The 24,399-nt window shown below is 36.3% G+C and overlaps 1 protein-coding gene across 6 annotated transcripts in view; it reads right to left on the bottom strand.

Moving 5' to 3' along the window:
• Window positions 1-856: 856 nt before the first annotated feature.
• Window positions 857-24,399, bottom strand: part of PPARGC1A (PPARG coactivator 1 alpha) — a 773,930-nt gene continuing 750,387 nt past the window's right edge. For all 6 annotated transcript variants that reach the window (XM_043970970.1, XM_043970972.1, XM_043970967.1 and 3 more), the window contains 6 exons: window positions 22,049-22,961; window positions 21,371-21,475; window positions 20,795-20,915; window positions 12,680-12,801; window positions 12,178-12,329; window positions 857-4,387 (listed from right to left, as the gene is read on the bottom strand). In XM_043970970.1, coding sequence (XP_043826905.1) covers window positions 4,284-4,387; window positions 12,178-12,329; window positions 12,680-12,801; window positions 20,795-20,915; window positions 21,371-21,475; window positions 22,049-22,961 — 1,517 coding nt within the window. In that variant the 3' untranslated portion in view covers window positions 857-4,283. The remainder of the gene's footprint in view (window positions 4,388-12,177; window positions 12,330-12,679; window positions 12,802-20,794; window positions 20,916-21,370; window positions 21,476-22,048; window positions 22,962-24,399) is intronic.

Raw genomic sequence — 24,399 nt, 5'->3', positions numbered from 1 at the left:
CTATTAACTTGTCCCAGATTCAACCTGATGACAGAAGAATGAAAGACTAAGGTACATTACAAGTGCCCCAGAGAAGTTCTGTGTGTTTTAAGTAGAATTGTTTCCTAAACGGAATGTTAAGCTATGTTCTCCCTTGGGGTAATGATTGTTGCCTAAAAATGAGTTTTTCCCAGATTACAATAATAAAAGAAGGCTAACTCCTGGGAAAAAATATCACATGTCAGGTTTTTACCTATTAAATTTCATTTTAGAAATTTCTGTGTCTACCTTTGCTCTGGCTTAAAAAAAAAGGCAAACTGTGTAAGGTTTATGTTATATTAAAGGTGTAGTCCTACTAGGAATATGGAAAAGAGGCAAATAGAGAGAGGAGGGAGAAATAGAATAGTAATGAGAGAGTAAATGTGCCCCAATCTAAGAAACACGTCAGGGGTTTGGTTATGATAAATAAGAAAACAAAGGTGGATTTGAAACATTCGTTTCCCTTTATTAACTCAGTGAGGCTGATGTGTACTGCACATTAAAAAAAATCACAGGAATTTTCATACAATGAATAAAACCACAACAGTACATGTAGAATTGGCAGGTGGAAAATAGCCCATTGAGGGCTAAACTAATAGTTCACTTTCCCCGTTCAGCATAGTTCAACCAACAGTATAACACTTTCACCTACAAATCTTTAAGTAGCTCCATCCAATCAGCGGTTCACATTATTGAAAATGTCTGTCACAGAGGTACAAATTTAGAATCATCACATTATATTACATGGCTATTCTAGGTCATTTATAGATCAGGTCTTAGACTACAGTGATTGAAGTTCTCATTACAGCCATCACAAAGGACACATAATCATTACCTACTGTAAGCTTACACCTAAAGGCATTGCAAGGTTTCCTTTTTTTTTTTTTTTTTCAACTGACCCAACCATCATGTCCTAGTAGAACAGACCCTGTTCACCATGCTGTTTTGGTTATTGATAGCCCAACTGTAGTTCTAAGTCATTTAGCATAGAATTGATTCTCAGCCCCAACCCCTCAATTTGAAGATGCCTTATTTTGGAGGCCCGATCAGTTTGTGTTAGGTAGGAATTCCTCTGCTATGACTCTTTAAAAGGCCCACATGTATAAAGCACCAGTTTAGTTACCAATATTGCAGATATGAAGCTTACCACAGCATGAAAGCAAACAGCACACAGTTCATCTATAAGACATACAGATCTATGCTGAAATGGGCTTCCAATAATGATGCGGTGCATGTGTTTGTTTGAAATGTTCTCTTAAAAATAAAGGGAACACAGTTTTACATTTTTGATGGGCTACCCACAGTGTCTGCTTAAGATATAAAAAGCACTATTCAGATGGTTTAGTGATCCTTTCTTTACACTGATTTTATAGGCAATTTGAAATCCATGGAGGAGAGCTGTCTTCATGGAAAGAATAGTCATCAGGCCAGTGGGGGGAAAAATTAAACCATGACATAAGGTCTGTGTTGCTATCTTTTAATAAATTTAAAAAAAATATTTATGTCAGCAATTGAGGGCAAAAGAGAAAATGTATTTAAAACTGGATCACAAAAATTTAAAGGCAAAATAGGTAATGCATCTGGTGGTCCTTGAACACATAATATGATATACTAAATATTGATTTCTTAAAAATAATTTATTGCTTTTAATAGTCTTTTTTATCATTATTCTACAACAGAAGATACTCAAAATTCAAAAAGAAAAACTGTAAACTTTAGTTTGGCGTTCACACAGAGTTAAAATACCTGCATTTTAACCTACAGAACAATAAGAATTAGGCGGATTAAAGGTGTTACTGTTGTAACGCAGAACCAGTGAACAAGTTTTTATTTTTTTATTTATTTTTTAATTTTTTTTATTGCTTTCTATCTACTTAGAAATAAGAAGCCAAAAAGTCAAGCAAGCATCCGACAGGACAGACAGTGGAATCTCTCAGAACACAATCTGCTGGTGATAAATGAATGCAGCTATCAAAATCTGCTGCATTAGCCTGGGGGTGAAATCAGTTTTATAAGATTGCATTGGGGGAGGGGGAGAGAACAGAAAGATTAAGTAGGGAGGTATACCGTATCTTTAAAACGAAGTCATGAATGCCAAACAGTAATCGAATATCAATTTATAAACTTGAATACATTCTCCAGACTTTACTGATTCAGCTCCAGGGACTCCACACTCAAGATGAAATCCGGATGCTCAAGATGGAGGTTTTCGGAAGTTTCCATTTAATTTAGAAGAAGCAATGTTATCAAGAACAATGTCATGGTCACATTGGGAGGCCATGCTAGTGCAAGTAGAAACATTGCTTCTGCAAAAGCTGAATTTCCCAAATGAAGTGCTTAAAATTCCAACCTGACAAGTGTCATGCATCCTGGGTATAACATTTCCACTGGCTTTCTTATTTTTGCCACCTCATAATTTATAATAAATATGCTATCTTGCAACTGATAAATATGTCTCTTTAGTAAACAAAGGAATGAAATATCAGTATTTATACAGGATGCATAACTGTAAAAAATATAAATACCATTCTTGAACTCTGCCAATGAAGAGAGATACTGGCTTTGAAGAAAGATTTCATACACACATATTAATTATTGTAAAAATCATACTATAATTATTACCTCAGCATTTTGTATCAAATTAAAATCACGAAAAATAAAACAAAACAGCATTTTAAAAAGATCCTTGACCTCTAGTTTCAAAACTACTGTTGATACAGAAAATAAAAACATTTCTTAATGATTATCCATTGAGAGACTTTACATAAAATCATGATCTCTTCTAGAAAAATTTTTAGATGAGAAAATTTCATCCCCCTAACAAATCCAGTGTATAAAACTTCAAAGAAAAACAAGCAACAAGAAAATGTGGAAAAATATCGCAGAAGTGGTGAATACCTTTTGGGGGCTAGGATTTTCCTTGACAAGAAGCTTAGATCAAAGCTCACCGAAGAAGGGATGAATGTGCATAAAGCAACGGTTTGTGTTTTTTTTTTTCTTTTTTGTTTTGCACTCAACAAACACACACACTGTCTTTTTTTTTACAATCAAATATATATAAGCATAAGTTCAGCTTTCTAAATATGTTAGTGTACAATAATTGTTTCACCTCCTAATTACATTTGAATATTCTTGATTAAGAAAAATTGAGCAGTTTTGAAAAGAAGGCTGCATTTACAGTGCATAGCTGTAACAAAAAAGAACATCGTCATAGAGTATGTACACAAAATAAAAATACTCCATTGAACATCTGTAAATACTTAACTACATTGGAGAATGTAGCAAATACACTCACTATCTGAACATATCCCAGATAGTTCTACCCAACTCTCGTTATTAAAGTAACATCGTGTCCACTCATCAGAAAGGACTGCTGAACAAGTTGCACGTGTGACCATTGACAAGGCTTTTTAAAATCTGCTGTGGAAGATCCACATTTGGGACATTTACATGGGTATCAGGATAAAGGATGAACTACAGAAACTTCAAAATGTTAAGAGGTTTAGTATTCCGATGCCCGCTGTTTATGCTTCCATCCAGGCTCCAAGGTCAACAAGGAATAAGAAAAAGAAAAAGAAAAAAAAAGAGAGAGAGAGAGAGAGAGAGGATATTAGGTCTGCGGGACCCATTGTTTCCTCAGGATTGTCACATCATCATTACAATACCAGAGAAGGTTGTGTTTGCTTGTGTTTTCTCTTTCTAAAAAACAAGAGCTCAGCAGCTGAAGCCCAGGAATCACCCGTGGTCAGTATAGGGTGATCTGCGGTTTGATTGCTTTTTCCTTTGATTTATTTATTTTTCTCTTTTTAGATACAGCACGGACATTTTGAAGTTCTAGGTTTTAAGTGTCTCTCTATGGAACTGCTGTCACTTCAAGTGGTTTCCATTTGCACTCTCGCCAGCCATTGCTTGTACCCTCACATCCCCCCCCCCCAACACAAAGACACACACAGGCACACGCACACATGTATGCGTGCTTTTACATACATACACATACACACACAAAATGCCACAACCACCACCACTGTCATCCCAGAAAAGCAAAGCTGACCCCCATGGATAAACATGTGCTTACTGGATGTCCCTTAGGCCTCTTCCCTCGTCAGCAGCCGTGTTCATGTAAACCTTTTTTTTTTTTTTAATTTTGTACAGAGAGTGTAAAGTAGGATAAATTCCTAAGTATGACTTTCAAGAGTCCATATTGAAGGACGTGATGTCCTGTGAGGTATTCACCATCCCTCCATTATCCTCAGCCTGTGGGCTTGTTACCTGCGCAGGCTTCTCTGGGCCTCTTTCAGTAAACTATCAAAATCCAGAGAGTCATATTTGCTCTTGGTAGAAGCAGGGTCAAAATCATCTGAGTGTGAATCTGAAACAAAATGAGTGCCAAGTCAGAAAACAGCTTTCCTAAACAACTGTCAAAACCTCACTGAACACAAGTACAAGATGACTTGCTTCATCGGAAATTGACAATCATCATAATATTAATTCAACTCAACAAACATCTATTAGCCATTAGGCACAAAGCACAATAAGGTTATCTGACACAGGTATAGCATGTTAACTCATTTCCTTTTATGATTATAACATTTCTGCAAGATAAGCAAGTATTTTTTTCCTCCCTGGATTTCAAATGAGGCAATTGAAATGAAGTAATCAATTGCCAAGAATTTATCAAGCACCTGCCATATGCCAGGAGCTGTGTTAGCTGTTGAAGAAACAGATACAGAGGATGAAACAATTCCTACTTTCTAAAAGGCTAAGGAGTATGGTATAAAAAGGAGAAGGCTGGATGTGAAGTCACAGCTTTGATATTAGCTGTTTGACTAAATCATTTAACCTCTTTTAAAAATTTTTTAAAATGTATTTGTATTATGGAATAAAACAAGCATTCCCATGAAGTGATATAATAAAAATGATGATTGCACATAAAAATGAAAATCTATTATGTACAACTTGCTATTTCTTTTAAATATATGATAAATCGATCATGGTCATTTCTTTTTTCCCTCTCCCCCACCTTAGAGATAACATTTAGCCTCTTTCTAACACCTCATTTGTAAAATAAAAATAATATTTATACCACAACAGATTTGGGCAAAAAAAACTCATTTGATGAACCTTAAAGGGCTACATAGTCAACAAGCATTTATTAAGCACCCACTGACTATGTACCAGTCACTGTCCTAAACCCTGGGGATAAAAAGAAAGGTAAAAGACAATCCCTTTTCTCAAGGAGTTTACAATCTAATAGAGGAATTGTGAAAATAAGTAGGTACAAAATAAGATTTATACGGGGTAAATTGAAGATAATCACCAGAGGGAAGACACTAGCATTATGGGGGATTGAGAAAGGTTTCTTGTAGAAGGTAAGGATTTATCAGGGACTTGAAGCCAGGAAAGGAGAGACTTCCAGGTCTACTCTCTCTCTCTCTCTCTCTCTCTCTCTCTCTCTCTCTCTCTCTCTCTCTCTCTCTCTCCTTATTTTTCTATTCATCCATTTATTGATTCATTGATTCATTTATCTAATTTTAAATTTATTTTCTGTTTTGTTTGTTTGTTTATTTTGGTTTTGTTTTTTTTGCAGGGCAATTAGGGTTAAGTGACTTGTTCAGGATCACACACCTAGTAAATGTCAAGTGTCTGAGGCCGGATTTGAACTCAGGATCTCCTGAATCCAGGGCCAGTGCTTTCCCACTGAACCACCTAGCTGCCCCTATATTTTAACATCATATGAACAAACATTATCATTATTATTGTATCTAGAACTCAGTTCTGATTCCTATTCTGATCCACTTCTTTCCCTAGGGATATAATAGGATCGAATGGGTTGGGATGGGGCAAGATAGGATAAGATAAGATAGGATAGGTTAGGACATATGATATGATCATATGTATATACACTTACACAGATGTACATATGTGTGTGTATCTGCCTTTTATATACATGCACCAGCCTTTTGAAGCTTTTAAAACCACATTTTCTCTCCTGACAGTGAGGCGTAATATGCCTTATCAGAAGACCTGACACAGAAAAAGGAATGTAATACCTCCCACTAGGCCTCCTACTTCATTTTTGTGTCTTATGTTTAAAGAAAAACAAAACATTTCTGATAAAACATTGACCATAATACTTTTTTCAACCAACCATACTAATAAACACTGTTATGTTTTATTCATAAGTCATAAAATATAATATAAGAAATTCTGGTGCTATAATTGACTGACTCACATGCTGTTCACTGTGGTGGGAAGCAATCTTTAAAATTCTTCAGCAATCAGCCTCAATACATTTTAACACAAAATTTAAATGCAATGTCATTTTTTCTCAATATTTTTGTACTTTTTTCTATCACTTGAACTTTCTGGCCTCTTTTGAGTCATTCTTATTTGTGACATAATAATTATACCATTGCACTATCTTTATACAATTATTCATATCTGAAGCTAAGCACCAGAAAAAAAAAACAGTTCTCACTTAGCAATGGAAGTTTGTCCCAATGACTGCTGAGGCATATCATTGCCTAGCCCAACAGGCATGCAATTAGGGAAGAAAAATGGAATTGACGATTTTATTCCCAAACAAATTATTTCCTTATTTAGTTGAGAGCTAATATTCATGGAGCTGTTATCAAATCAAAATGGCAGCTGTAGTGTCAATACCAGTTATTGTGAAATGTTATCCACTTATCAGAATTTAGCTGTAATAAAGACTAGAAGAGCCAAGACCTCCAACTTGTGCCATTATGTAGAACAAATAGCAGAACAGTGTTTGAAGTACTGTAGATCCAGGCCATGAATTTCCTTGGAGTGAATCTGTGATAATTCATGAATCAGGTAAGTTGAAACTTTTAAGTGTGAAGTTCTGTCCATTGAGGTATGCCTGATATTGAATTATGTTCTTAATTGTCTGTTTTATTAACTAAATCATCAACTGTGAATATTTTGATAGACATAGAAGAACAAACAAGAAAATTATATAAGAAATTGAACTTCTATAAATATAGGTCATTTAAAGTAGATATTAAATTTAATATGGTGATAAAACTGCTGTTTCATTTTTGTTTTTTTCTGTGTATTAAAAATGTCTTGATGCTCCTACCTTCCTTCCTTTATTTCTTCCTTCATTTCTAACACTATCCACTAACTCACCCCCTGACAAACACCTCCCCACAAAATATAAGCTCTCACTTATAATACTTCCATGTATAGTTAAGTACAACAAATCAATACATCGACCATTTTCGAAAATTTGTCTCATATTCTCTAGTCTATCACCATTCTACCAAGAGAATAATTCATCATCAGTCTTTTGAAGGTATATTGGTCACTGCTTTGATGATAGACAAGCAGAAAGATAGATATCATACATACATACATCTATACATACATGAATGGATGGATGGATAGACAGACAGATAATATATTAAATATTTACTATGTATTAAAACTACAGGCTAGTGATAAAAATCCCCAAGTAAGATGATTCTAGCCCTCAAGAAGTTTATATTCCAATTGGGGAAGAAAACTCATAAAGGCATGCTGGAAAGGTAGCAGATAGGATATTATTCACATAGTGGGTAGGCATCTGGAGATGGCTGAGAAGTGAGACAAATGAAGGTTTGACTTCAGGCAAGATCAAGTAAAAGCCCACCTATCAGAGCCCAGGATGGTTCCAAGGGCAGAGTCTAAGTTCCTTGGTAGGGACAAAGGATTATAAATTTCTAAAGTCTTTCAAAGTTGTTTCATTCTACATTTGTGTGATCCTCATATGAATAAGTTTCCTGGTTGTTTCACTCTTGCTTCATTTACACAGGTCTTCCCAAGTTTCTGCATATCCATCATACTCATCATTTCTTATGGTACAATAATATTCCATTATATTCATATACCATAAATTGTTTAGCCATTTTCCAATTGACGGGTACCTATTTTGCTTTAGTTCTTTGCATCCCTGATGCGTTAACTTTCACGGATTTCTAATACAATATGCCACTTCCTACATTTTGAAGTCAACATTAAAGGCCACATTTTTTCTCACAATAGAGAGAGGTAAATCTGCCTGATGTTTGCTACATGGTGAAGAGTAAAGCATTATTACCCCATCTACATACTGATAGTCATTATTATTACTATGAATTGCTGATAAAGTAAGCCATATTACATAATATTATGAACTAGAATTAAAAAGTATCATCAGAAAGCCATAGGTAACTCTTTGCTTCACCATAGCAAAGCCTCAATTAACCAGTAAGTTCAAGTAATAGGCCATTATAGCTATTTAAAAGTTCTGGTTAATGTGGTTGCCAGAAATCTCTTCATGGAAATCTCTTTAAAATGCATTAATCGCCCTTTCTTCCCCAGGAAGTACAATATAATGAACATTTTCCTTCCTCATTCTTAAAATAAATTCATTTCCCCTAGTCATCCCCTCAAGCTATTATCCTACACCTTCTCCCTCTCACCAATTCCTAGAAAAGAGTCATCTACTCTTTGTCCCTTTACTTCCTCAAGTAGTTCTCAAGCTTTTGAAATCATTTCTGATTTTAATATTAGATTTAACACAGTGATAATAAAATTGGCCCATTTGTTTCTTTTTTGAATTTTTTTGTTCAAATAATTTTAACACAAAATTTAAATGCAATATAATTTTTCTCATTATTTCTACACTTTTTCTATCACGAACTTATTTCCCTCTTTCAAGTCCTTCATATTTGATGTATAATGATTGTACCATTACAATATCTTTATACAGATACTCACATCTGAAGCTAAGGCAGGAAAAACCAGTTCTCACTTAGCAGTGGAAGTTTGTCCCAATCTCTGTTGGGGAATATACTTGCCCACTTCAGTCACTTGATTTAAACTACTCTGCCCTACATTAATTTGTCTCTTAACTGCTTATTCCAATAGCCTTTTCATAATGTTTATCCTTCTTGACCTTTGGACAACATCTAACAGGACTGACACTTCTCCCCAACTCCCATCCCCCACCACATTTCTGGATATCCTCTCCACCTTTGCCTTTAGGAAAATGCTACTTCTTGATTCTCTTTTTCTCATTTTACTTTATTCATTTGACATTCTATTTTACAGCTCTTCCTCTCTCTCTTTTTTGGTTCAATCCACGTTCCATACCTTACACTCTAAGCCTCTGTCCTTGGCCCTCTTCCTTTCACTATACAATGTCTTCTGGTAATCCTATCAACTTCTACATAGGCTCAGTTATTTATATCCAGATAACTCCCAAGCCTATATCTACGCATCATCTCTCCTGTCCTACAGTCTCTTATCAATTACTTATTGGACAGTTCTACCTAGATGTCCCATAGCCATTTCTATCTTTACATGTCCAGAATGGGACTCATTTTCTTTCCAATTAAGTCACCCTTCTTCCTAACTTTCCTATTTCTTTTTGAAGAATAATTAACTTTCTAACCAGCTTTGCAACCTCAAGTCACTATTCTCATTTCACCCTCCTTTACTCCCTGTATCCAATCAATTGCCAAGTCTTGTTTCACTGTACCTTTACAAAATTTCTGGTATCTGTCCCGATCTTTCCACTTTACCTAATCACCACTGTAGTTTAGGTCCCCATCATATCTTACCTGTTCTACTCTAACAGCTTCCCGATTGACCCCCTGTCTCCAATTTCCTTTCCAATCCATCTCCACACAACAGCTAAAATAGCTCTTCCTAAAGCACAGGTATGACCATCATTACCCTGCTCAAGGAGTTTCAGTGGTTCACTATTGACTCTAAAATCAATAAGTAACTCCTCCATTTGGCGTTTCAAGCTGACATTTCTAATGTCAACCCCATTGAGATTTCCAGTTTTATTTCTTATTATTAATGCACAATAAGTTTTAAGCAAACTGGTTTGCCTACTTCTCTTTTACATGACTTTCCATCTTCTTCTTGCCTATGGGCCTATTGAAGTCTGTTCCCAGCCTGGAATATTCTCCCTCCTCATCTAAATATCTAAGATTTTCTAGCTTCCTTCAAAGCTGAGTAAGATCAGATACTACCTCCCACAGAGGCCTCTCCTATTACCCTCACTTGTTAGTGCCCTGTTCCTGCCTCCACCCCAAAATACTTTGAATTTAACATGTCTATATGTATGTCTATATTTGTGCATACACACATATATGCGTGTATATATACACATATATACATATACATATATAAATTAAGACATGTAAATTAAATAAACCTTCAGTAGGCTATAAGTTCTTTGAAGGCAAGAACTGTTTTGATTCTATTAATCTCAGCATTTAATATAGTCATAAGTGTTTAATGAATGTTTTATGAATTAAAATGAGTTGATAATTTAGGATCTGGTGGTATTTCAACATCACCATTCTGAATATAAATTTTCATTGGACAAGACTAAAGAGCTGAATTATATATAAGATCAGGCTCAATGATTACAGACCTCAAGATATTCATTGGATCTTCCTTTAAACATCAACAATAAGCTTATTTTCTTACATGCACCTTGTGCCTCTGTGTACAGTAAAGTAAAAACCTTAACTTATTTGAAGGTTCCTATTAATTGATTTCTGTTTAATCAATGTTTTATTTTGCATAGATCCTTTATTTACTTATCTGTGAAAATGTATCTTTTTGGTAGAGCAGGGACTGTCTCACTTCTGTATGTGTATATTCAAAACCTAGAGCAGTTCCTGTATGTAGCACTGATACTTAAAAATGTTTATTGATTGACTGCATTTTTATTTTCCTCTGACACACTTGAAAATCTTTTGTCTCCATTACCATTGATATGATTTTTTTCATAGGCAATAGAGCTGGTGCAAGCATATTTATCTTTGAAACCCCCAACACAAGTATGTTTTATTCAGTTCAAAATATGATATCCAATGTGTTTCTTTCATGTTTAAAATATCTCTAACATTTATATTTAATAAAAACATTCCTCAAGCAGTTATAGGTTAGAGGATGTGTCTCAAATAGACTTTTCCAAAAACAAAGATCTAGCTTAGCCAGGGCTTAATTTCTATTGTTATATGGAAAGCAAAGGGATGATGACTAGGAAAAATTCTACTCTTGAAATATTTCAAGGGCAATCAAATTCAATTTAGGAATACCATCCAAACTTCTTTCTTCTAATGATGAATCATGTTAGAAAGAGTCCCTTTCTATAGCTTACTTGAAATCCTACAAGTTTAGATAGACTAGAAGCACCTTGGCCTTCATCACTGAAGAAAATAAGTCAAATCAACTCAAGACTTCAATCTGTCTTGGCTGTTTTTATCAGTCAACATATGAACAAATGACTTGCCACTTTTTATATTTTCATCACCAGCCTTCTCTCTCTCTCCCCAACAGTCAGCTGCCTTTCCCTGCTTTAAACCATCTATTTAGCCAGTGAAATGAATTATGGCATATTCACTCTGAACAATGCACATTACCTATGTCAATTACTCTAAGAAGACAACACTTGGTTTGGGAAAAGAAAACACAACATTTTGTATTCGTTTGTTCATTTATATAAAGCCAAGGGCTTTATATAAACAAGAAGTTGTTAATGTCCTGGTGCAGGACTATGTAATAATTGTAATGATGACGGCCGTTAATTCATTAAAAAACTATTTTTATGTGAGATGCTTTGGTAGTAGCATCCTTTTTTAAAAAAATAATCTCAGAGATGAATAAGTCTCATCAAATCCCCTTTATGTAGGGATTTACATTCTGTGGGAAAAAACTAAACTTTATAAAGTGAACAGAATATGTATATCAAAAGCTAGATAATTTCCCTCACTAGCCAAAATTCATAGCAAATGGTATTGAATAGGGGAGATAAGAAAACAAGAATTTTTAGATAGTTGTTTCAACAAAATAATGATTATAGTATTACATTTGCACAGAAGGATTCAGCTTTAGTTACTAATTTAAAAAAAAACAACATATATGCATATCCCATAGAAAATGAGAACCTGAACCTAGAGCTAAGAGGTGTGGACTTCTTTCCTAAGCCCCTCACCTCTCAGACTGCCCTGTACATAAAATCTGGATTCAAATACTCTCTCCACTAAGACAAAGCTAAAGTCCAACCTCAGGTGCCCATGGATTATGTTTGTTTCCATTCTGATCTTTACATTCCATAGTTCTCAACCCACATACAATAAAAATCCATACCTAGGTCTGCATAGTTAGACTTGAAATATTGCTTGCGTCCACAAAAGTACAGCTCCAAGTCAGGTTCATTTGACCTGCGTAAAGTGTATCCATTTTCAAGAGCAGCAAAAGCATCACAGGTATAGCGGTAGGTGATGAAACCGTAGCTGTCTCTGTAATGGACAAAAAGGGGGGAAAGTTCAGTGACTACTCAGAAGCATTAACATATATAAAAGTAACCCTTTCTACCTCAAGAGGCCCCTTCCTCATGCAACACCTAAACCTCTGCCACCATTTATCAGGGTGATTGTCCTGTCAGGCAGCTAAATACTTATTTCTGGGACAGGAAATCTCAACTAGAAAGATTAATAAATAGGGATGAAAGAAAATAAATAAGGTTTTGAACTCAACATGTCATCTTTCAAAGCACTTACGCTGGCAACTCCCAAACCAGGAATCTTATGGCCATAATTTTTTACATAACGTCAGCTTCTAAACAAGAAATAATCTTGAAGCTTCTCACCCATCATGCTGCAGATTTACTGTGCACTCCTCAATTTCACCAAAAACTTCAAAACGGTCCCTCAGTTCTGTCCGGGTAGTGTCAGGTCTGATTTTCCCAACATAAATCACACGACGCTCTTCCTATAGGGAAAACAAGAAAAGGATTCTTGCTAGTACCAAAGGAGGAAGAGGTAGAGAAGTTGTATCTACATGTGTATCTAGAGACAAACATACAAGTTTGCTTAACATGAGCTCATAGGCCAGGCCAGTTCAAGTCAGGCAGGTATGACATTCCATGGTTTAACTATGTTTATATTGTTCTCATTCTAATTTCCCCAGTGTGCTTCTTTCTCCTTCTCTGCTGTCTTCTTTCTTTCCCTTAGGCATCAACTTTTTACACTGAATAGGAATATTTCATGTTGGATAAAGACCAGAGAGGTAGCTAAGTACAAAGACTGAGTCTCAGCGCTAGGAAAACCAGGCTTTAGGCCTGGCCTCTGACACAAACCTTTATGACCAACGTGGGCAAGTCACTTAAACCCTAGATGCCCCTAGGAAATGCTTTAGGATTATATGTTGCAGTGACTACTGGAAGCAGGAATTCTCAATGCCAATGAAATCAAAAGTCCAGGTCAAATAAAGAACAAGGTCAGATCTCAAAAACCCTAGGCTGACTGACAATTCTTCCATCTTAACGGTCTCTCTGTAGAAAAATAATTTGGTTCCTGTGTTTGTTTTTCATCAGGAAATAGATAAGGAAAATTTAAAAGTTGTAAAGTTCATCATCAATTTAGCATACTGAGTGAGAAAACATGGCGCATGGGTACTGACATCTCCTGTCAGAGTAGAATTCTGGGGAATATGACTTAAAAGCCAGTGGGAGTAAATCTCTCCTTGCTTCCCCATGTCTGGTCACAAACTAGTCTGCTTATAAAAACCTGGTCTTTTGTACCCAATAATAGTTAATATTATTAAATTCTAATATAATTAGCAATTTAGAACTTTACAAAAATAGGAAGGTCACTTTTATAGCCCAAAGCTAATTTTAAAAATAACAAGCGAATCTTTGATTTCTGGAAAGAAGCAATCACATGTGTGAAACTCGAACAGATTAGACAAGAGCTAAAGGTAATGGTGTGATTTGGCCATCAGAAGAGATGGAGGGCTTAGAACTGTCTCCAAGAATACTCCAAGGGTACCTTAAAAGGAGCTAACTCTTCTGTCTCCACTGAGGGTAGAACAAAAAGAAATGCACTTAAATTACTGAGATTTGGGTTAGACTCAAAGAGGGTTGGTTAACTACTTGTCAAAATCTGGATGTTGGTCATAGAACTGTATTTTTCTCCTTTTACATAAAGAGTGATCTGTCTTAAATGATTTTAAATATAAAAAAAGCTCTCTTCTTTGTTAAAAAGAATGAAACTTTTCCCACCCTTTGACAGAAAGGTAATGAGGTAGACAGAGATGCAGAAAGAGATATTTATTTGCAGAAAAGACCAATGGGTTGATTTGCTTTACTGGACTATACATATTTGGTATAAGGGAGGACAACAAAAGGGAAAGTAATTAGGGGGTAGTGATAGATGTCCCCTTATCCCCCAAAAGAGTATCCATACAACATTTCAAAAATGCATAGAAAACCAAAAAAAAGTACAAAAAGGGGTTTAGAGCAATTTTGGTTTTATTTTGTTAAATTTACATATATACATATATACATATATATGTGTGCGTCCTTAAAAAAACAAACTGGACTCAATTGAAATTCATTTTTTTATACAAGCCTCTTTCATATTCTTTTTTCTTTTGGTGAGGTAATTGGGGTTAAGTGACTTGCCCAGGGTCACACAGCTAGTAAGTGTTAAATGTCTGAGACCGGATTTAAACTCAAGTCCTCCTGACTGCAGGGCCAGTGATCTATCCACCGCGCCACCTAGCTGCCCCCATAGTCTTTTTTCTATGTTAAAATGTTCCTTGATTATTGTTAAACTCCCAATGAAAAATAAAAATATAAAAACAAGTAATTCAAGTTCCAAGTGGGGAAACAAATGTTATGCCTCACCTGACTATCAAGCAATCTAGTTCTTAGTTTCTGTAGAATACACCAAAGAAAAGCATGTTTCCTGTCTTAACTCCCTGGGATTCTACAAATTTATATTTTCAGAATAAAAGTCAGGTTAATGTAGATTTTCATAGTAAGAATCCTATATGGGTTAATAGGATTGGGTAAATTAACAGAGTTGTCTTGAAATTTCTACAATTTTAAAATTTAGGTTAACTCTATACAGGAAATCACTCTTAAAAAGTGCCTCAGCAAATCAAAGTTTTACTGAGCCAACACAGTTGATAAAGTACAGTTCCACTTATATTAGTTACTAAACAGCAAGAGCTGACTGGATGAAGTAGAGCAGGCTGTGCCAGACTCATTTTCATGTATGCCGTATATCTCAATCCCCCTCCAAAAATGTAACTGAGCTACTATACAGTATGTAACACATTGAATAGGTCAATAAATATAAGTGGCTAGTGATAATAACCACAGAAGGGTGTTGCACACCCTCTAGCAATGAGATCATAATACCACATTCCATTTTATTCACTTAAAGAGAATGACAAAAGCAGCAGAGAGCACAGACTGACTCTCATTTAAATTCTTCAGCAGGTGTGTATGGGTATATGTGGAGTGTGCTTTAAAGAGGGAAAAAAAAAGATGTATGTTAGGAGGTTTACTAATATAAAAAGGGAAAAAAAGGGGGGGGGGAAATAGATATAAGAAACTGAATTGCAAAGGAACCACTCAAAGCAGAGAGCTTTACTGTAGCAGAAAGAAGATTGGAGCCAGAACACTTTAGTTCATATTTTGATGCTGTGCTTTTAGGAAGTCATTTGTCTTTTCCGGGTCTCCGTTTCCTTACCTTTAAAATAAGGAGGCTATGTGATTTTTTTTTTACAGTTCATTCCGACTTCAAATCTATGATGTTTTGATCCTATGAATTGTCACTAAGGGATTTAATAAACTTAAGAGAATTCTGAAACTAAAACTGAAATTCATGGCACCAGAGTAGGGGGGAGAAGGAGCACTGAATTTGGAGATTCCCACTCAAATTCTAACTCTGCTACTTAAATTCCTGTACTACCCCAGTTAAGTCACTTTGTCACCTCTCTGAGAGATTTCCTCACCTGCAAATGTAAGGAAGATGAGCAAGATCATTTCTAAGGTCATCCCTTCCAGTCCTCGGAACTATGACCTCGCATAAGCATATCCCTGTTCAGACAGAATTGGTCAGGCTCAGAACCTCTCTTGATTGCACTACAGGCAATGCTTGCTGAGTACAAGGAGGAGCCAATGATTGATTCAGGACTGAAGTTAACACCACACCACACCCCACTCCCCAGGCAGTGGGCAAAAGACAGGATGGACCTAAACACTTAGCTGGAAATAGAAAGAACCACAGACTCCTGAGTGGGAGGAAGCCTTAGAAATCATTTCACACACACACACACACACACATTCATTTATAATATGAGGGAACCGAGGCTTATGCAAGTCAAGTAGCTTGCTCAACATCACACAGGTAAGGGAAAGAGCTGAGACCTGAATCTAGACCTCCTCCCAATCTAAAGCTCACCACTCATCCCTTCTGGCTCTGCCACAGTCCCTCCCTGACACTAGGGGAAACCATAATGCTTCCAATTATCTGTCCTTAATTTTCTCCACCTACAAAAAAGCAAGAAGGAGACAAGATCTCTGCCATCTCCAGGGGAGAAAAATGATCAGTTAGACCCATGCTTAAATCTTTGTTGTGGAGTACTACATGACAAAAAGCAGTAGGCTATGTAATGAAACCTTTAAGTCACCTGTCATACATAAAAGCACAAATACAGAATGCTAGTGAACTGCTAACCACCAAACCCCTTTATTTCTAGCATGTTTTAATTTTCTTAACAATTTCTATCTTAGGCAGATAAAGAAATGTGTCTGAAAATTCAAAAAAAAATTGTAGGCAAATTTTATAGGTTGTGTTTGCAAATGTTAAAAATGGCTGCTTCACAGGAACTACATGATACCGTGGTAGAAGAGAAAGAACTCTGGCCTTAGGAGTATCAAGAGACCTTCATACTTAGTAGCGATGTGACTAGGGGCAATCCATTTTATCTCTTTGAAGATAAAAAGATATCAGTCTTCACTGACATGAGGAAATTGCTTTATAAAACTTAACTTTCACTAGATACATGTGAGTTATTATTATTATTATTATTAGCAACTTTGAAAAAATGTCCTTACAGAACTGAAGTACTAAAAACCTTGGGAAAAACTTTTTCAAAATAGTATTCAATTTTCATAATTTATAAGGATGCATACAACATTTGACAAATATCTTCCATTCTTAAATTCTCTCACATTTATAAAGAATGGTTTGCTCCTGGGTTATATAATAAAACTTAAGGTTTATGTTGCATTAACAAGAATAGTAAATCCTCATTAAGTCAGAACACAGGGGAAAAATACAGAAAGAAACAGACTGATATTAACTGACTTTGCATTATCTAATATCAAAAACAGTGTGGGGCAATTAGTAAACTGGGGGAAAAGCTGTTGTTTCAAATTATGAACTACCCAGAGTAAGTTGGATTTGGCTAAAGACTAAATTATTAAACATTATTTTTGCAGTGCTGGGAAACAAAATCGAAAAGACAAGACAAATTTAAACCCTGATTTTCCCTTCTAGACTTGTTTGTTTGTTTTTTAAGAAATATACATGAAAATATTTTTTCTTTCCAATCCAAACAATTAAAGACTCCTCGGCTCATTCTCCAAGCTGAAGGTGATTTGATACCCAGTAAGAGTTCCAATCAATATATGGAATGTTACCAATGAAGGGAATAAAGGAATTCCATAGTAGAAACTGATGCCATGGACAAAAGTCAGAGAAGAGAGTAGTAATGAATGGAAAGAAGTGGAGAGAAAAAAAAAGTCCCGATACCTCCAATGAAATATCTAAAACCTATTCTTCTACTATACTTCTTCTTCTTCTTCTTCTTCTTCTTCTTTTTTTTTTTTTTTTTTTTTTTTTTTGCGGGGGCAATGGGGGTTAAGTGATTTGCCCAGGGTCACACAGCTAGTAAGTGTCAAGTGTCTGAGGTCAGATTTAAACTCGGGTGCTCCTGAGTCCAGGGCCGGTGCTCTATCCACTGTGCCATCTAGCAGCCCCTACTATTCTTCTCAATAAGAGAATGATGATGATGATGGTAATGGTGATGATAAATTTAGAGAGCTGAGCCTGGAGGGCATTAAGTTCCTTCAGCTGGTGTTTACTAAGTCCTAATTTTCACAAGGGGTGGTCTCCAAACTAGGTACTAAAAAGAACTGGCCTTGCTTATCTTTGGAGATCAATCAAGATTAGACATGCTCAGGACTATAGTATATGTTTGAGTTAAGATAGAAACAAATATACCCTTGAGGAAAAATGGATGACTGCTTAAGAGAGCAGCATGTGTACAGGCATTCATGATGACTGTTTAGGCCTAAAAGAATAGTTTGGGAGTACGTTTGGGTTAATGATGCTCTTAGCCACAGTGTGCAACACCACTAAACATTAAAAAATCATGACCTCCCTAAAAAAATTATAATCAGAAATATGGCATAATTACCTTAATATCAAAGACTATGATGTTGCTGGCCTGTGGTTTGAGTTTTGTTTTGCTCGGTCAACTTGGGCCATTGACCTGGCAAAATTATAATGCCATCGTCATTGCCCAAGCACTGTGGATTTGGTTTTAAATGCCAGGCTACATCATGATTTCTTTTTTTCATATTTTAAATTAACATCTCATTATCAAGGTTTTTTTGGCAACAAATTGTGCAGATTGCAAATAGACTGGACTGAAAACTCCAAAGGAAGTTAAAACAGTTGTAGATTAGATGTGAAATACTAAGCTTTGGCTCCCAAGGTTCCATGAAAATATCTTGTGACTTTAATAAACTTTTTAAACCTAAAAGACAGAGCCTAGAATGATTTGCAGAAACACCCTTGTGACTCTTAGGATAGTGTTTGGGACTGACAAAGCAAATGCAACAGCAATAAACAATTTAATTATATACGTCTCTGATATGGTAAATGTCAATTAGTAATCATTTAAGTTAGCCTATTGCTTATTTTGAAAGAGCTATAAAATTTCAAACCAAGGCTCCCTAATTTTTCTTTAAAATTATTTGAAAGGTCTTAATGGCCCTAAATGGTTCTCTGCAAAAAATATGGCCCACCCAGTCATTGATGAATAGGTGTATCTTCCTGAAAATGGAAAGGTTTCCATAAATGGGCCATTATTTTTTACATATTTTAACATTAGTTTTTCAGTTGTCTACATGACAAACCTTTTTTGATTGACTTGCTTACTAGTCAGTCATAAAAAGTTATTAGTTAAAACATGATCTGTTCAGCAGAGGTATGCTATGTCCATGAGTTAACATAATGAAGGGTTTAAAAATATCTAATAAAAAACAAATCTGAAAAGATTAAAAATGTGCCTTTTTCCCACACAGGTCACCAATATGTTTCCTATCTATTAAAAAGGTCTTGTATTGGGTCACTAATTAAATATACTTCCAATATACTTCCCAAGTGGGACTTTGAATTTTCATTAGTCTTCACAAATGTTAATGAATTAAGCTCTGTTAAAACCACAGAAGAGGGCAGGCTAGGTGGCCCAGTGGATAAAGCACCAACCCTGGATTCAGGAGAACCTGAGTTCAAATACGGCTTCAGACACTTGACAATTGCTAGCTGTGTGACCCTGGGCAAGTCACTTAACCCTCATTGCCCTCTATAAAAACAAACAAACAAACAAAACACAGTGCATTTCATAGCTAGGATAATAAGGATGAGGGCTGTGACAAATGTCTGCAAGTCCCAAAGTCTATGCCTGAGCCTCAACTATCCTAACCCTACTAACTCTCTCAAGTTTCAATGCCATTCTTTTTTATGCCTATTATTACCTGATCCACTGCTTATCTTTGGTCATCTTCTCTCCAGCCTATAAATGCATAGGCTATAGTCTGATTTTGATTATCTTTTTCCAGCTTTCTCACTTCACATGTTTCTCCTTGGTCACATGGCCAGCAACCTCTCTTTATCATTATATATCAAATATTGCAGTCTTCCCATAACTTGTGATTGACATAAATCATTACTAAGAATACCAAATGAACTTTTTCCCCTTGGCTCTTTGTACCTATAACCAAATGCAACAGAACTTCCCTCAGGCTTACTTAAGTAGCTGCTGGTGATTGTTCAAGCAATGGCTAGACTAATGAGCCAGGGAACTACAGTGGTTTGATGGGGTGAAGGTGCATATTAGCAATGGCTTCAGCAGCTGTTGGTGGGGGAAACTCTGTGGCCAACTGGCTACAGATGGTAAAGGATGGATGAGAGTTGACCTAAACTGTGAGGATACTGAATTTTTATAAAGAAAATTTATTACTACCTCTAGACCTGGTCCATGGAGAGTCTGTGAAAATATGGTATTATAGTATATAATGGGCTCTGCAAAGAGAACAGCTGGAAGATGTGGATAAATGTGCATAAATAATCTGATTGTATATTCATAGAAATATCAAAGAATGACAATTGTCCCTAAAAATTCTCTTAGTCTTCCAAATTTCAACCTTCCCAAACCTGACTTGAGCCCATGTCTTCAATGACTACTCAATCTCTGGGGTCTCCATCAATAAGATTCATGAGGAAAAAAAATGATGTCATCTGGGCCTCTTCTGTTTGAATCTTAGAGTGGGTACAAACGTAACAGGGGAATAATTGGGGAGTCATCCTGGGACCGGACAGACCTAATTTCTCTCGCTCAATATCTTTACTCTCCTCAATGATGATTAAATGTTTTAATCTGTAGCATAAAACATGAAGTAAAAGTTTAGGTGAAGAAGAAATACCAACTTGGCATTTTCCTGGGGGTAAGCAATATTATAAAGTTGAAGATAGATTCATATGATTTTTGAAGCTAAAATATATTGTTAGTTATTTTATCAGAGGAGCCACCTTGGTTTTAGTTCTTCTAATCTACAAAATGAAAAATAAAATACAACAAATTCCTTTAGAATGAAAATGATCTCCATGCTGCTTACAATTGCCTTCTGCCTTTGCCTCTCTCTTTGCTTGGCCCTTTCAGACTCCCGTTTCTCATACTCTTTGCGGTATTCTTCTCTCTTCAGCTTTTCATGCTGATATTCTTCATAGCTGTCATACCTGGGAAACACAACTTAATTATTAAATCAATAATCAATAAATTTGCCAGTGCAAAATGAAGAATGCATTTCTGGGCAACTTGTTAACAAGATTGTAAAGGGAAACAAAGGAAAACCAAAGGTATTGTAATGATTGGAATGACGCCATCTGCTGGAGACTTACTGTAGAAAAACTCCGCCATGAGGTGAAGGTCTCTGAAGGCAAGACCATGCGTCTTTTCTTTGGCATCAGGAAGTGATGGTTGCTTGTGGGAGGAAGAAGGGGGAGCCTGGGAATGCTCTCTCCCTTTAATAGATAGATGAATGTAGGCCTTTCTCTCTCTCTTTACCAAATTCTTATTCTCTTTAATAAATGCTTAAAAGCCTAACTCTTACTAAAGCTTACAATTTATTGGCGACCACTCATTAGATATTTTAGACAGACTAGCTAGTATTTTAGCCTAACAGTATCATTACCTGGGCCTACGGCTGTAGGGCGATCTGGAGCGTGACCTTGCATATAAGGGAGAACTGTGGTGTCCTCGGTGTCTGCAGTGGCTGGACTCATAGTAGTAACAAGATCTGTAGGAAAGGAGAAAAATAAAACAAAACAAAACAAAACAAAACAAAAACCATTTGCACCTGCCACTGAGCCTGAGTTTATTGGCTGCGCTCTGGAAGACTTTGGAGCTACATCTTACATAAACGGGCATTTTCCTCCTCCCTACCAGGGAGATTTCCCAGTGACAGTTTGTGATCATCTAGTCAGCTTAAAGGTCTGGAGTGATGTGTTCTCTCTCAGCGTCTCTTATTGATGTTAACACTGAGCACCAGGTCTGGTACATTGTCAGCTTTATCCTGCATGGATCTCAACTATACTGGCATAGGGCAGCTCTCCAGGTAATGGAAAAAGTTAGATGAGCAAGTTTCTTACAAATTGCTCTCTCTGATCTGACTAGCTCTACGTGGCATGTTCAAGGCTGGAAGATTTAAGAGAAGATGAGGAGAATTGTAAGTGCAACAACAATCTTGTTAGCTCTGGCATCTCTCTGTAATTCAGTGGCAAGAACTGGTATAGCTATGGATTTAGTATGCTTTTCACTTCAGCCTGAGTCAATTTGTCAGGATTTTGTTTCTGTTTCTAACTTGGTTTACCTTGAAGAAGATCTGCTGCCTGGTGACCTTGATCTTGACCTGGAATATGGAGATCGGGAACATGACCTGTGTCGAGAAAAGGACCTTGATCTAGAGTATATCCTTTGGGATCTTTGAGAAAATAAGGATTTGGGTGGAGACACTGAATCTCTACATGGAGAATTAAAAGAAGAACAAGAAGGTGACACATCAAACAATGAATAGGATTGTGTCCCATCCCAAGGGTAGCTCAGTTTATCACTTTCATCTTCACTGTCATCAAATAGACCATCCATAGCTAGTCCTGAATTTATAAACATAGGTAGTTTGGAGAATTGTTCGTTACTAAAATCACTGTTCCTCAGTTCACTGGTCTTGTCTGCTTCGTCATCAAAAACAGCTTGACTGGGATGACCAAAGTGCTTGTTCAGCTCAGCCCGGATTTCTTGGTCTTGGAGCTGTTTTCTGTGGCCGCATGGGGAACCTTGCTTGCTCGCCTGAAAAGTCTCTCTTGTGTAGCACTGGTCTGAATCTGTGGAAGAACGAGTCTGCCCCTGACGTCCAGGGGAGGCATCTTTATATTCTAGTTGTCTAGAGTCCTGGAGCTCCTGTGATAAATTAATGCGTATTTCAGTCTTTGCATTAATTGACTGACAGTAGTCATGGTCGCCAAATAGCCGTAAACTAGGCCGTTTTGCCTTTCTCTCCTCGTGTCCGCTGGATAGTACTGAAGTCTTGCTGAGCTGAGCATACAGCTCTGATTGTTCTGGACCTTTCTTAATGGGGTTATTTACTTGGGTACCAGAAGATTCACTATAGCGGGGTTTCTTTGAAGGTGGCACACTGGTTTTACATGACGACCTCTGCTTTGGAGAAGTCCTAAAAGGATTATCTTGATTAGCTTTATGAGGAGGAGTTGTAGGTGGAGTTAGGCCTAGGGGAGGGGAAAAAAAAAGTGAGACACAGAGAAAGATGTGCTGTTTTTGATGTGCAGAATTTTTTTTTGTAACTTTTTTTCAAGATTCAAACAAGAATCTAAAACTTATAAAGAGGAAGTAACCAAATCTCTGACAGAATCTAAGAAAAAAACAAAACAAAACAACTCTATTGCTCTAATCCACTTACTCCAATTAACTTTTACCAAAAACTCACAGATCTAAAATTTGCCAGGGAGCAGGAAGAGTCATGGCATTTTATACTTTGAACAACAATGCTAACAGTGCCAGTCCCTAGAACATATTAGTGTATTACCATTGGCATCTTCAACAGCATGACTTGTGCTATTTGGTCAAGGATGTCCTTGACATATTCTGCAAGCTGTGACATAGAAAATAAATGTGGTAGGATTGGGTGTGGGGGTGGGAGAGAATCACAGAATAGCCTTGCTGGAATTGGCATGATAAAGATATTGCATTATATACTCCAAGCTCAGGGTTCTTTTCAAAACAAGAAAATCTACCCTTGCAGCCCCTCTCCCTCCCAAAAAAATGAGTACATTTTTTAAAAAGAAGGAAAGAAAGAAAGATAGAAAAAAGCAGTATGAAAGCAAATTAGTATGGGAAAAAATGAAACAGACACCTTCAAAATAAGTTCTATAATACATGGCATACTAATACAGGGAACCAAAGCAACTCCACAACTTGAAGGCAATGATTCTTTGTCTCCACAGTTCATTAACTTAGTAAACCATAGCTAATGTAGGTATAATACATTCTTGTAAGCATAACTAATACATTCTGTCTAAAAGATGGTTCTGCAACAGAAAACTAAGTGAATAGTAACACTAAATATTGCAGCAGCACTGAGCCATTTTATTTAGAACTGAACATTGGTGATTGTTGTAAGACTGAGGGACAGAAACTTATCTGAGCTTCGATGACTAATTAAGTAAATAAAAAAATGAATTAGGAAAGGTGGGAAAAATGTTTCAGAATGTTAACTTTCTCATAGAATGATGGGAAGCTACATCACCAGTTGCTGAAGGGGATTCTTTATGCCAAAGTGGCATAGTTCATCCCATATCAACACACCTTATTGTAAACCACAATGAAACAGAACAAAATAACAAAGTTTAAAAAAAAATAACCAAATAACAAAGGAAAAAGATAGACTACAGTGCAACAGAATTCATGCTTATGTAGGAACATGTTGTTTTACAATATACTCGCTCGACATAGGAGGATGTGTAACAGCTATTCAGCAAAAAGAACTTCAAGTACACTAACATGCCTGAGGATAGACTTAAGGCAACTGCTCGTTTCAAGAAAAAGCAGTGTCTCCCCTTTCTTTCAAAGATGGCATAAAGAAACCATGTAGGTCACAGAAAAACACATGGAATTTTGTGGTGAGCCTGTTTCCCTTTAGTCATTTAT

The sequence above is a fragment of the Dromiciops gliroides genome, chromosome 6 (genome assembly GCF_019393635.1).
Source record: "Dromiciops gliroides isolate mDroGli1 chromosome 6, mDroGli1.pri, whole genome shotgun sequence".
Taxonomy (NCBI): domain Eukaryota; kingdom Metazoa; phylum Chordata; class Mammalia; order Microbiotheria; family Microbiotheriidae; genus Dromiciops; species Dromiciops gliroides.
Note: the sequence above shows the minus strand (reverse complement) of the source record. Positions and strands in the feature narration are given on the sequence as shown.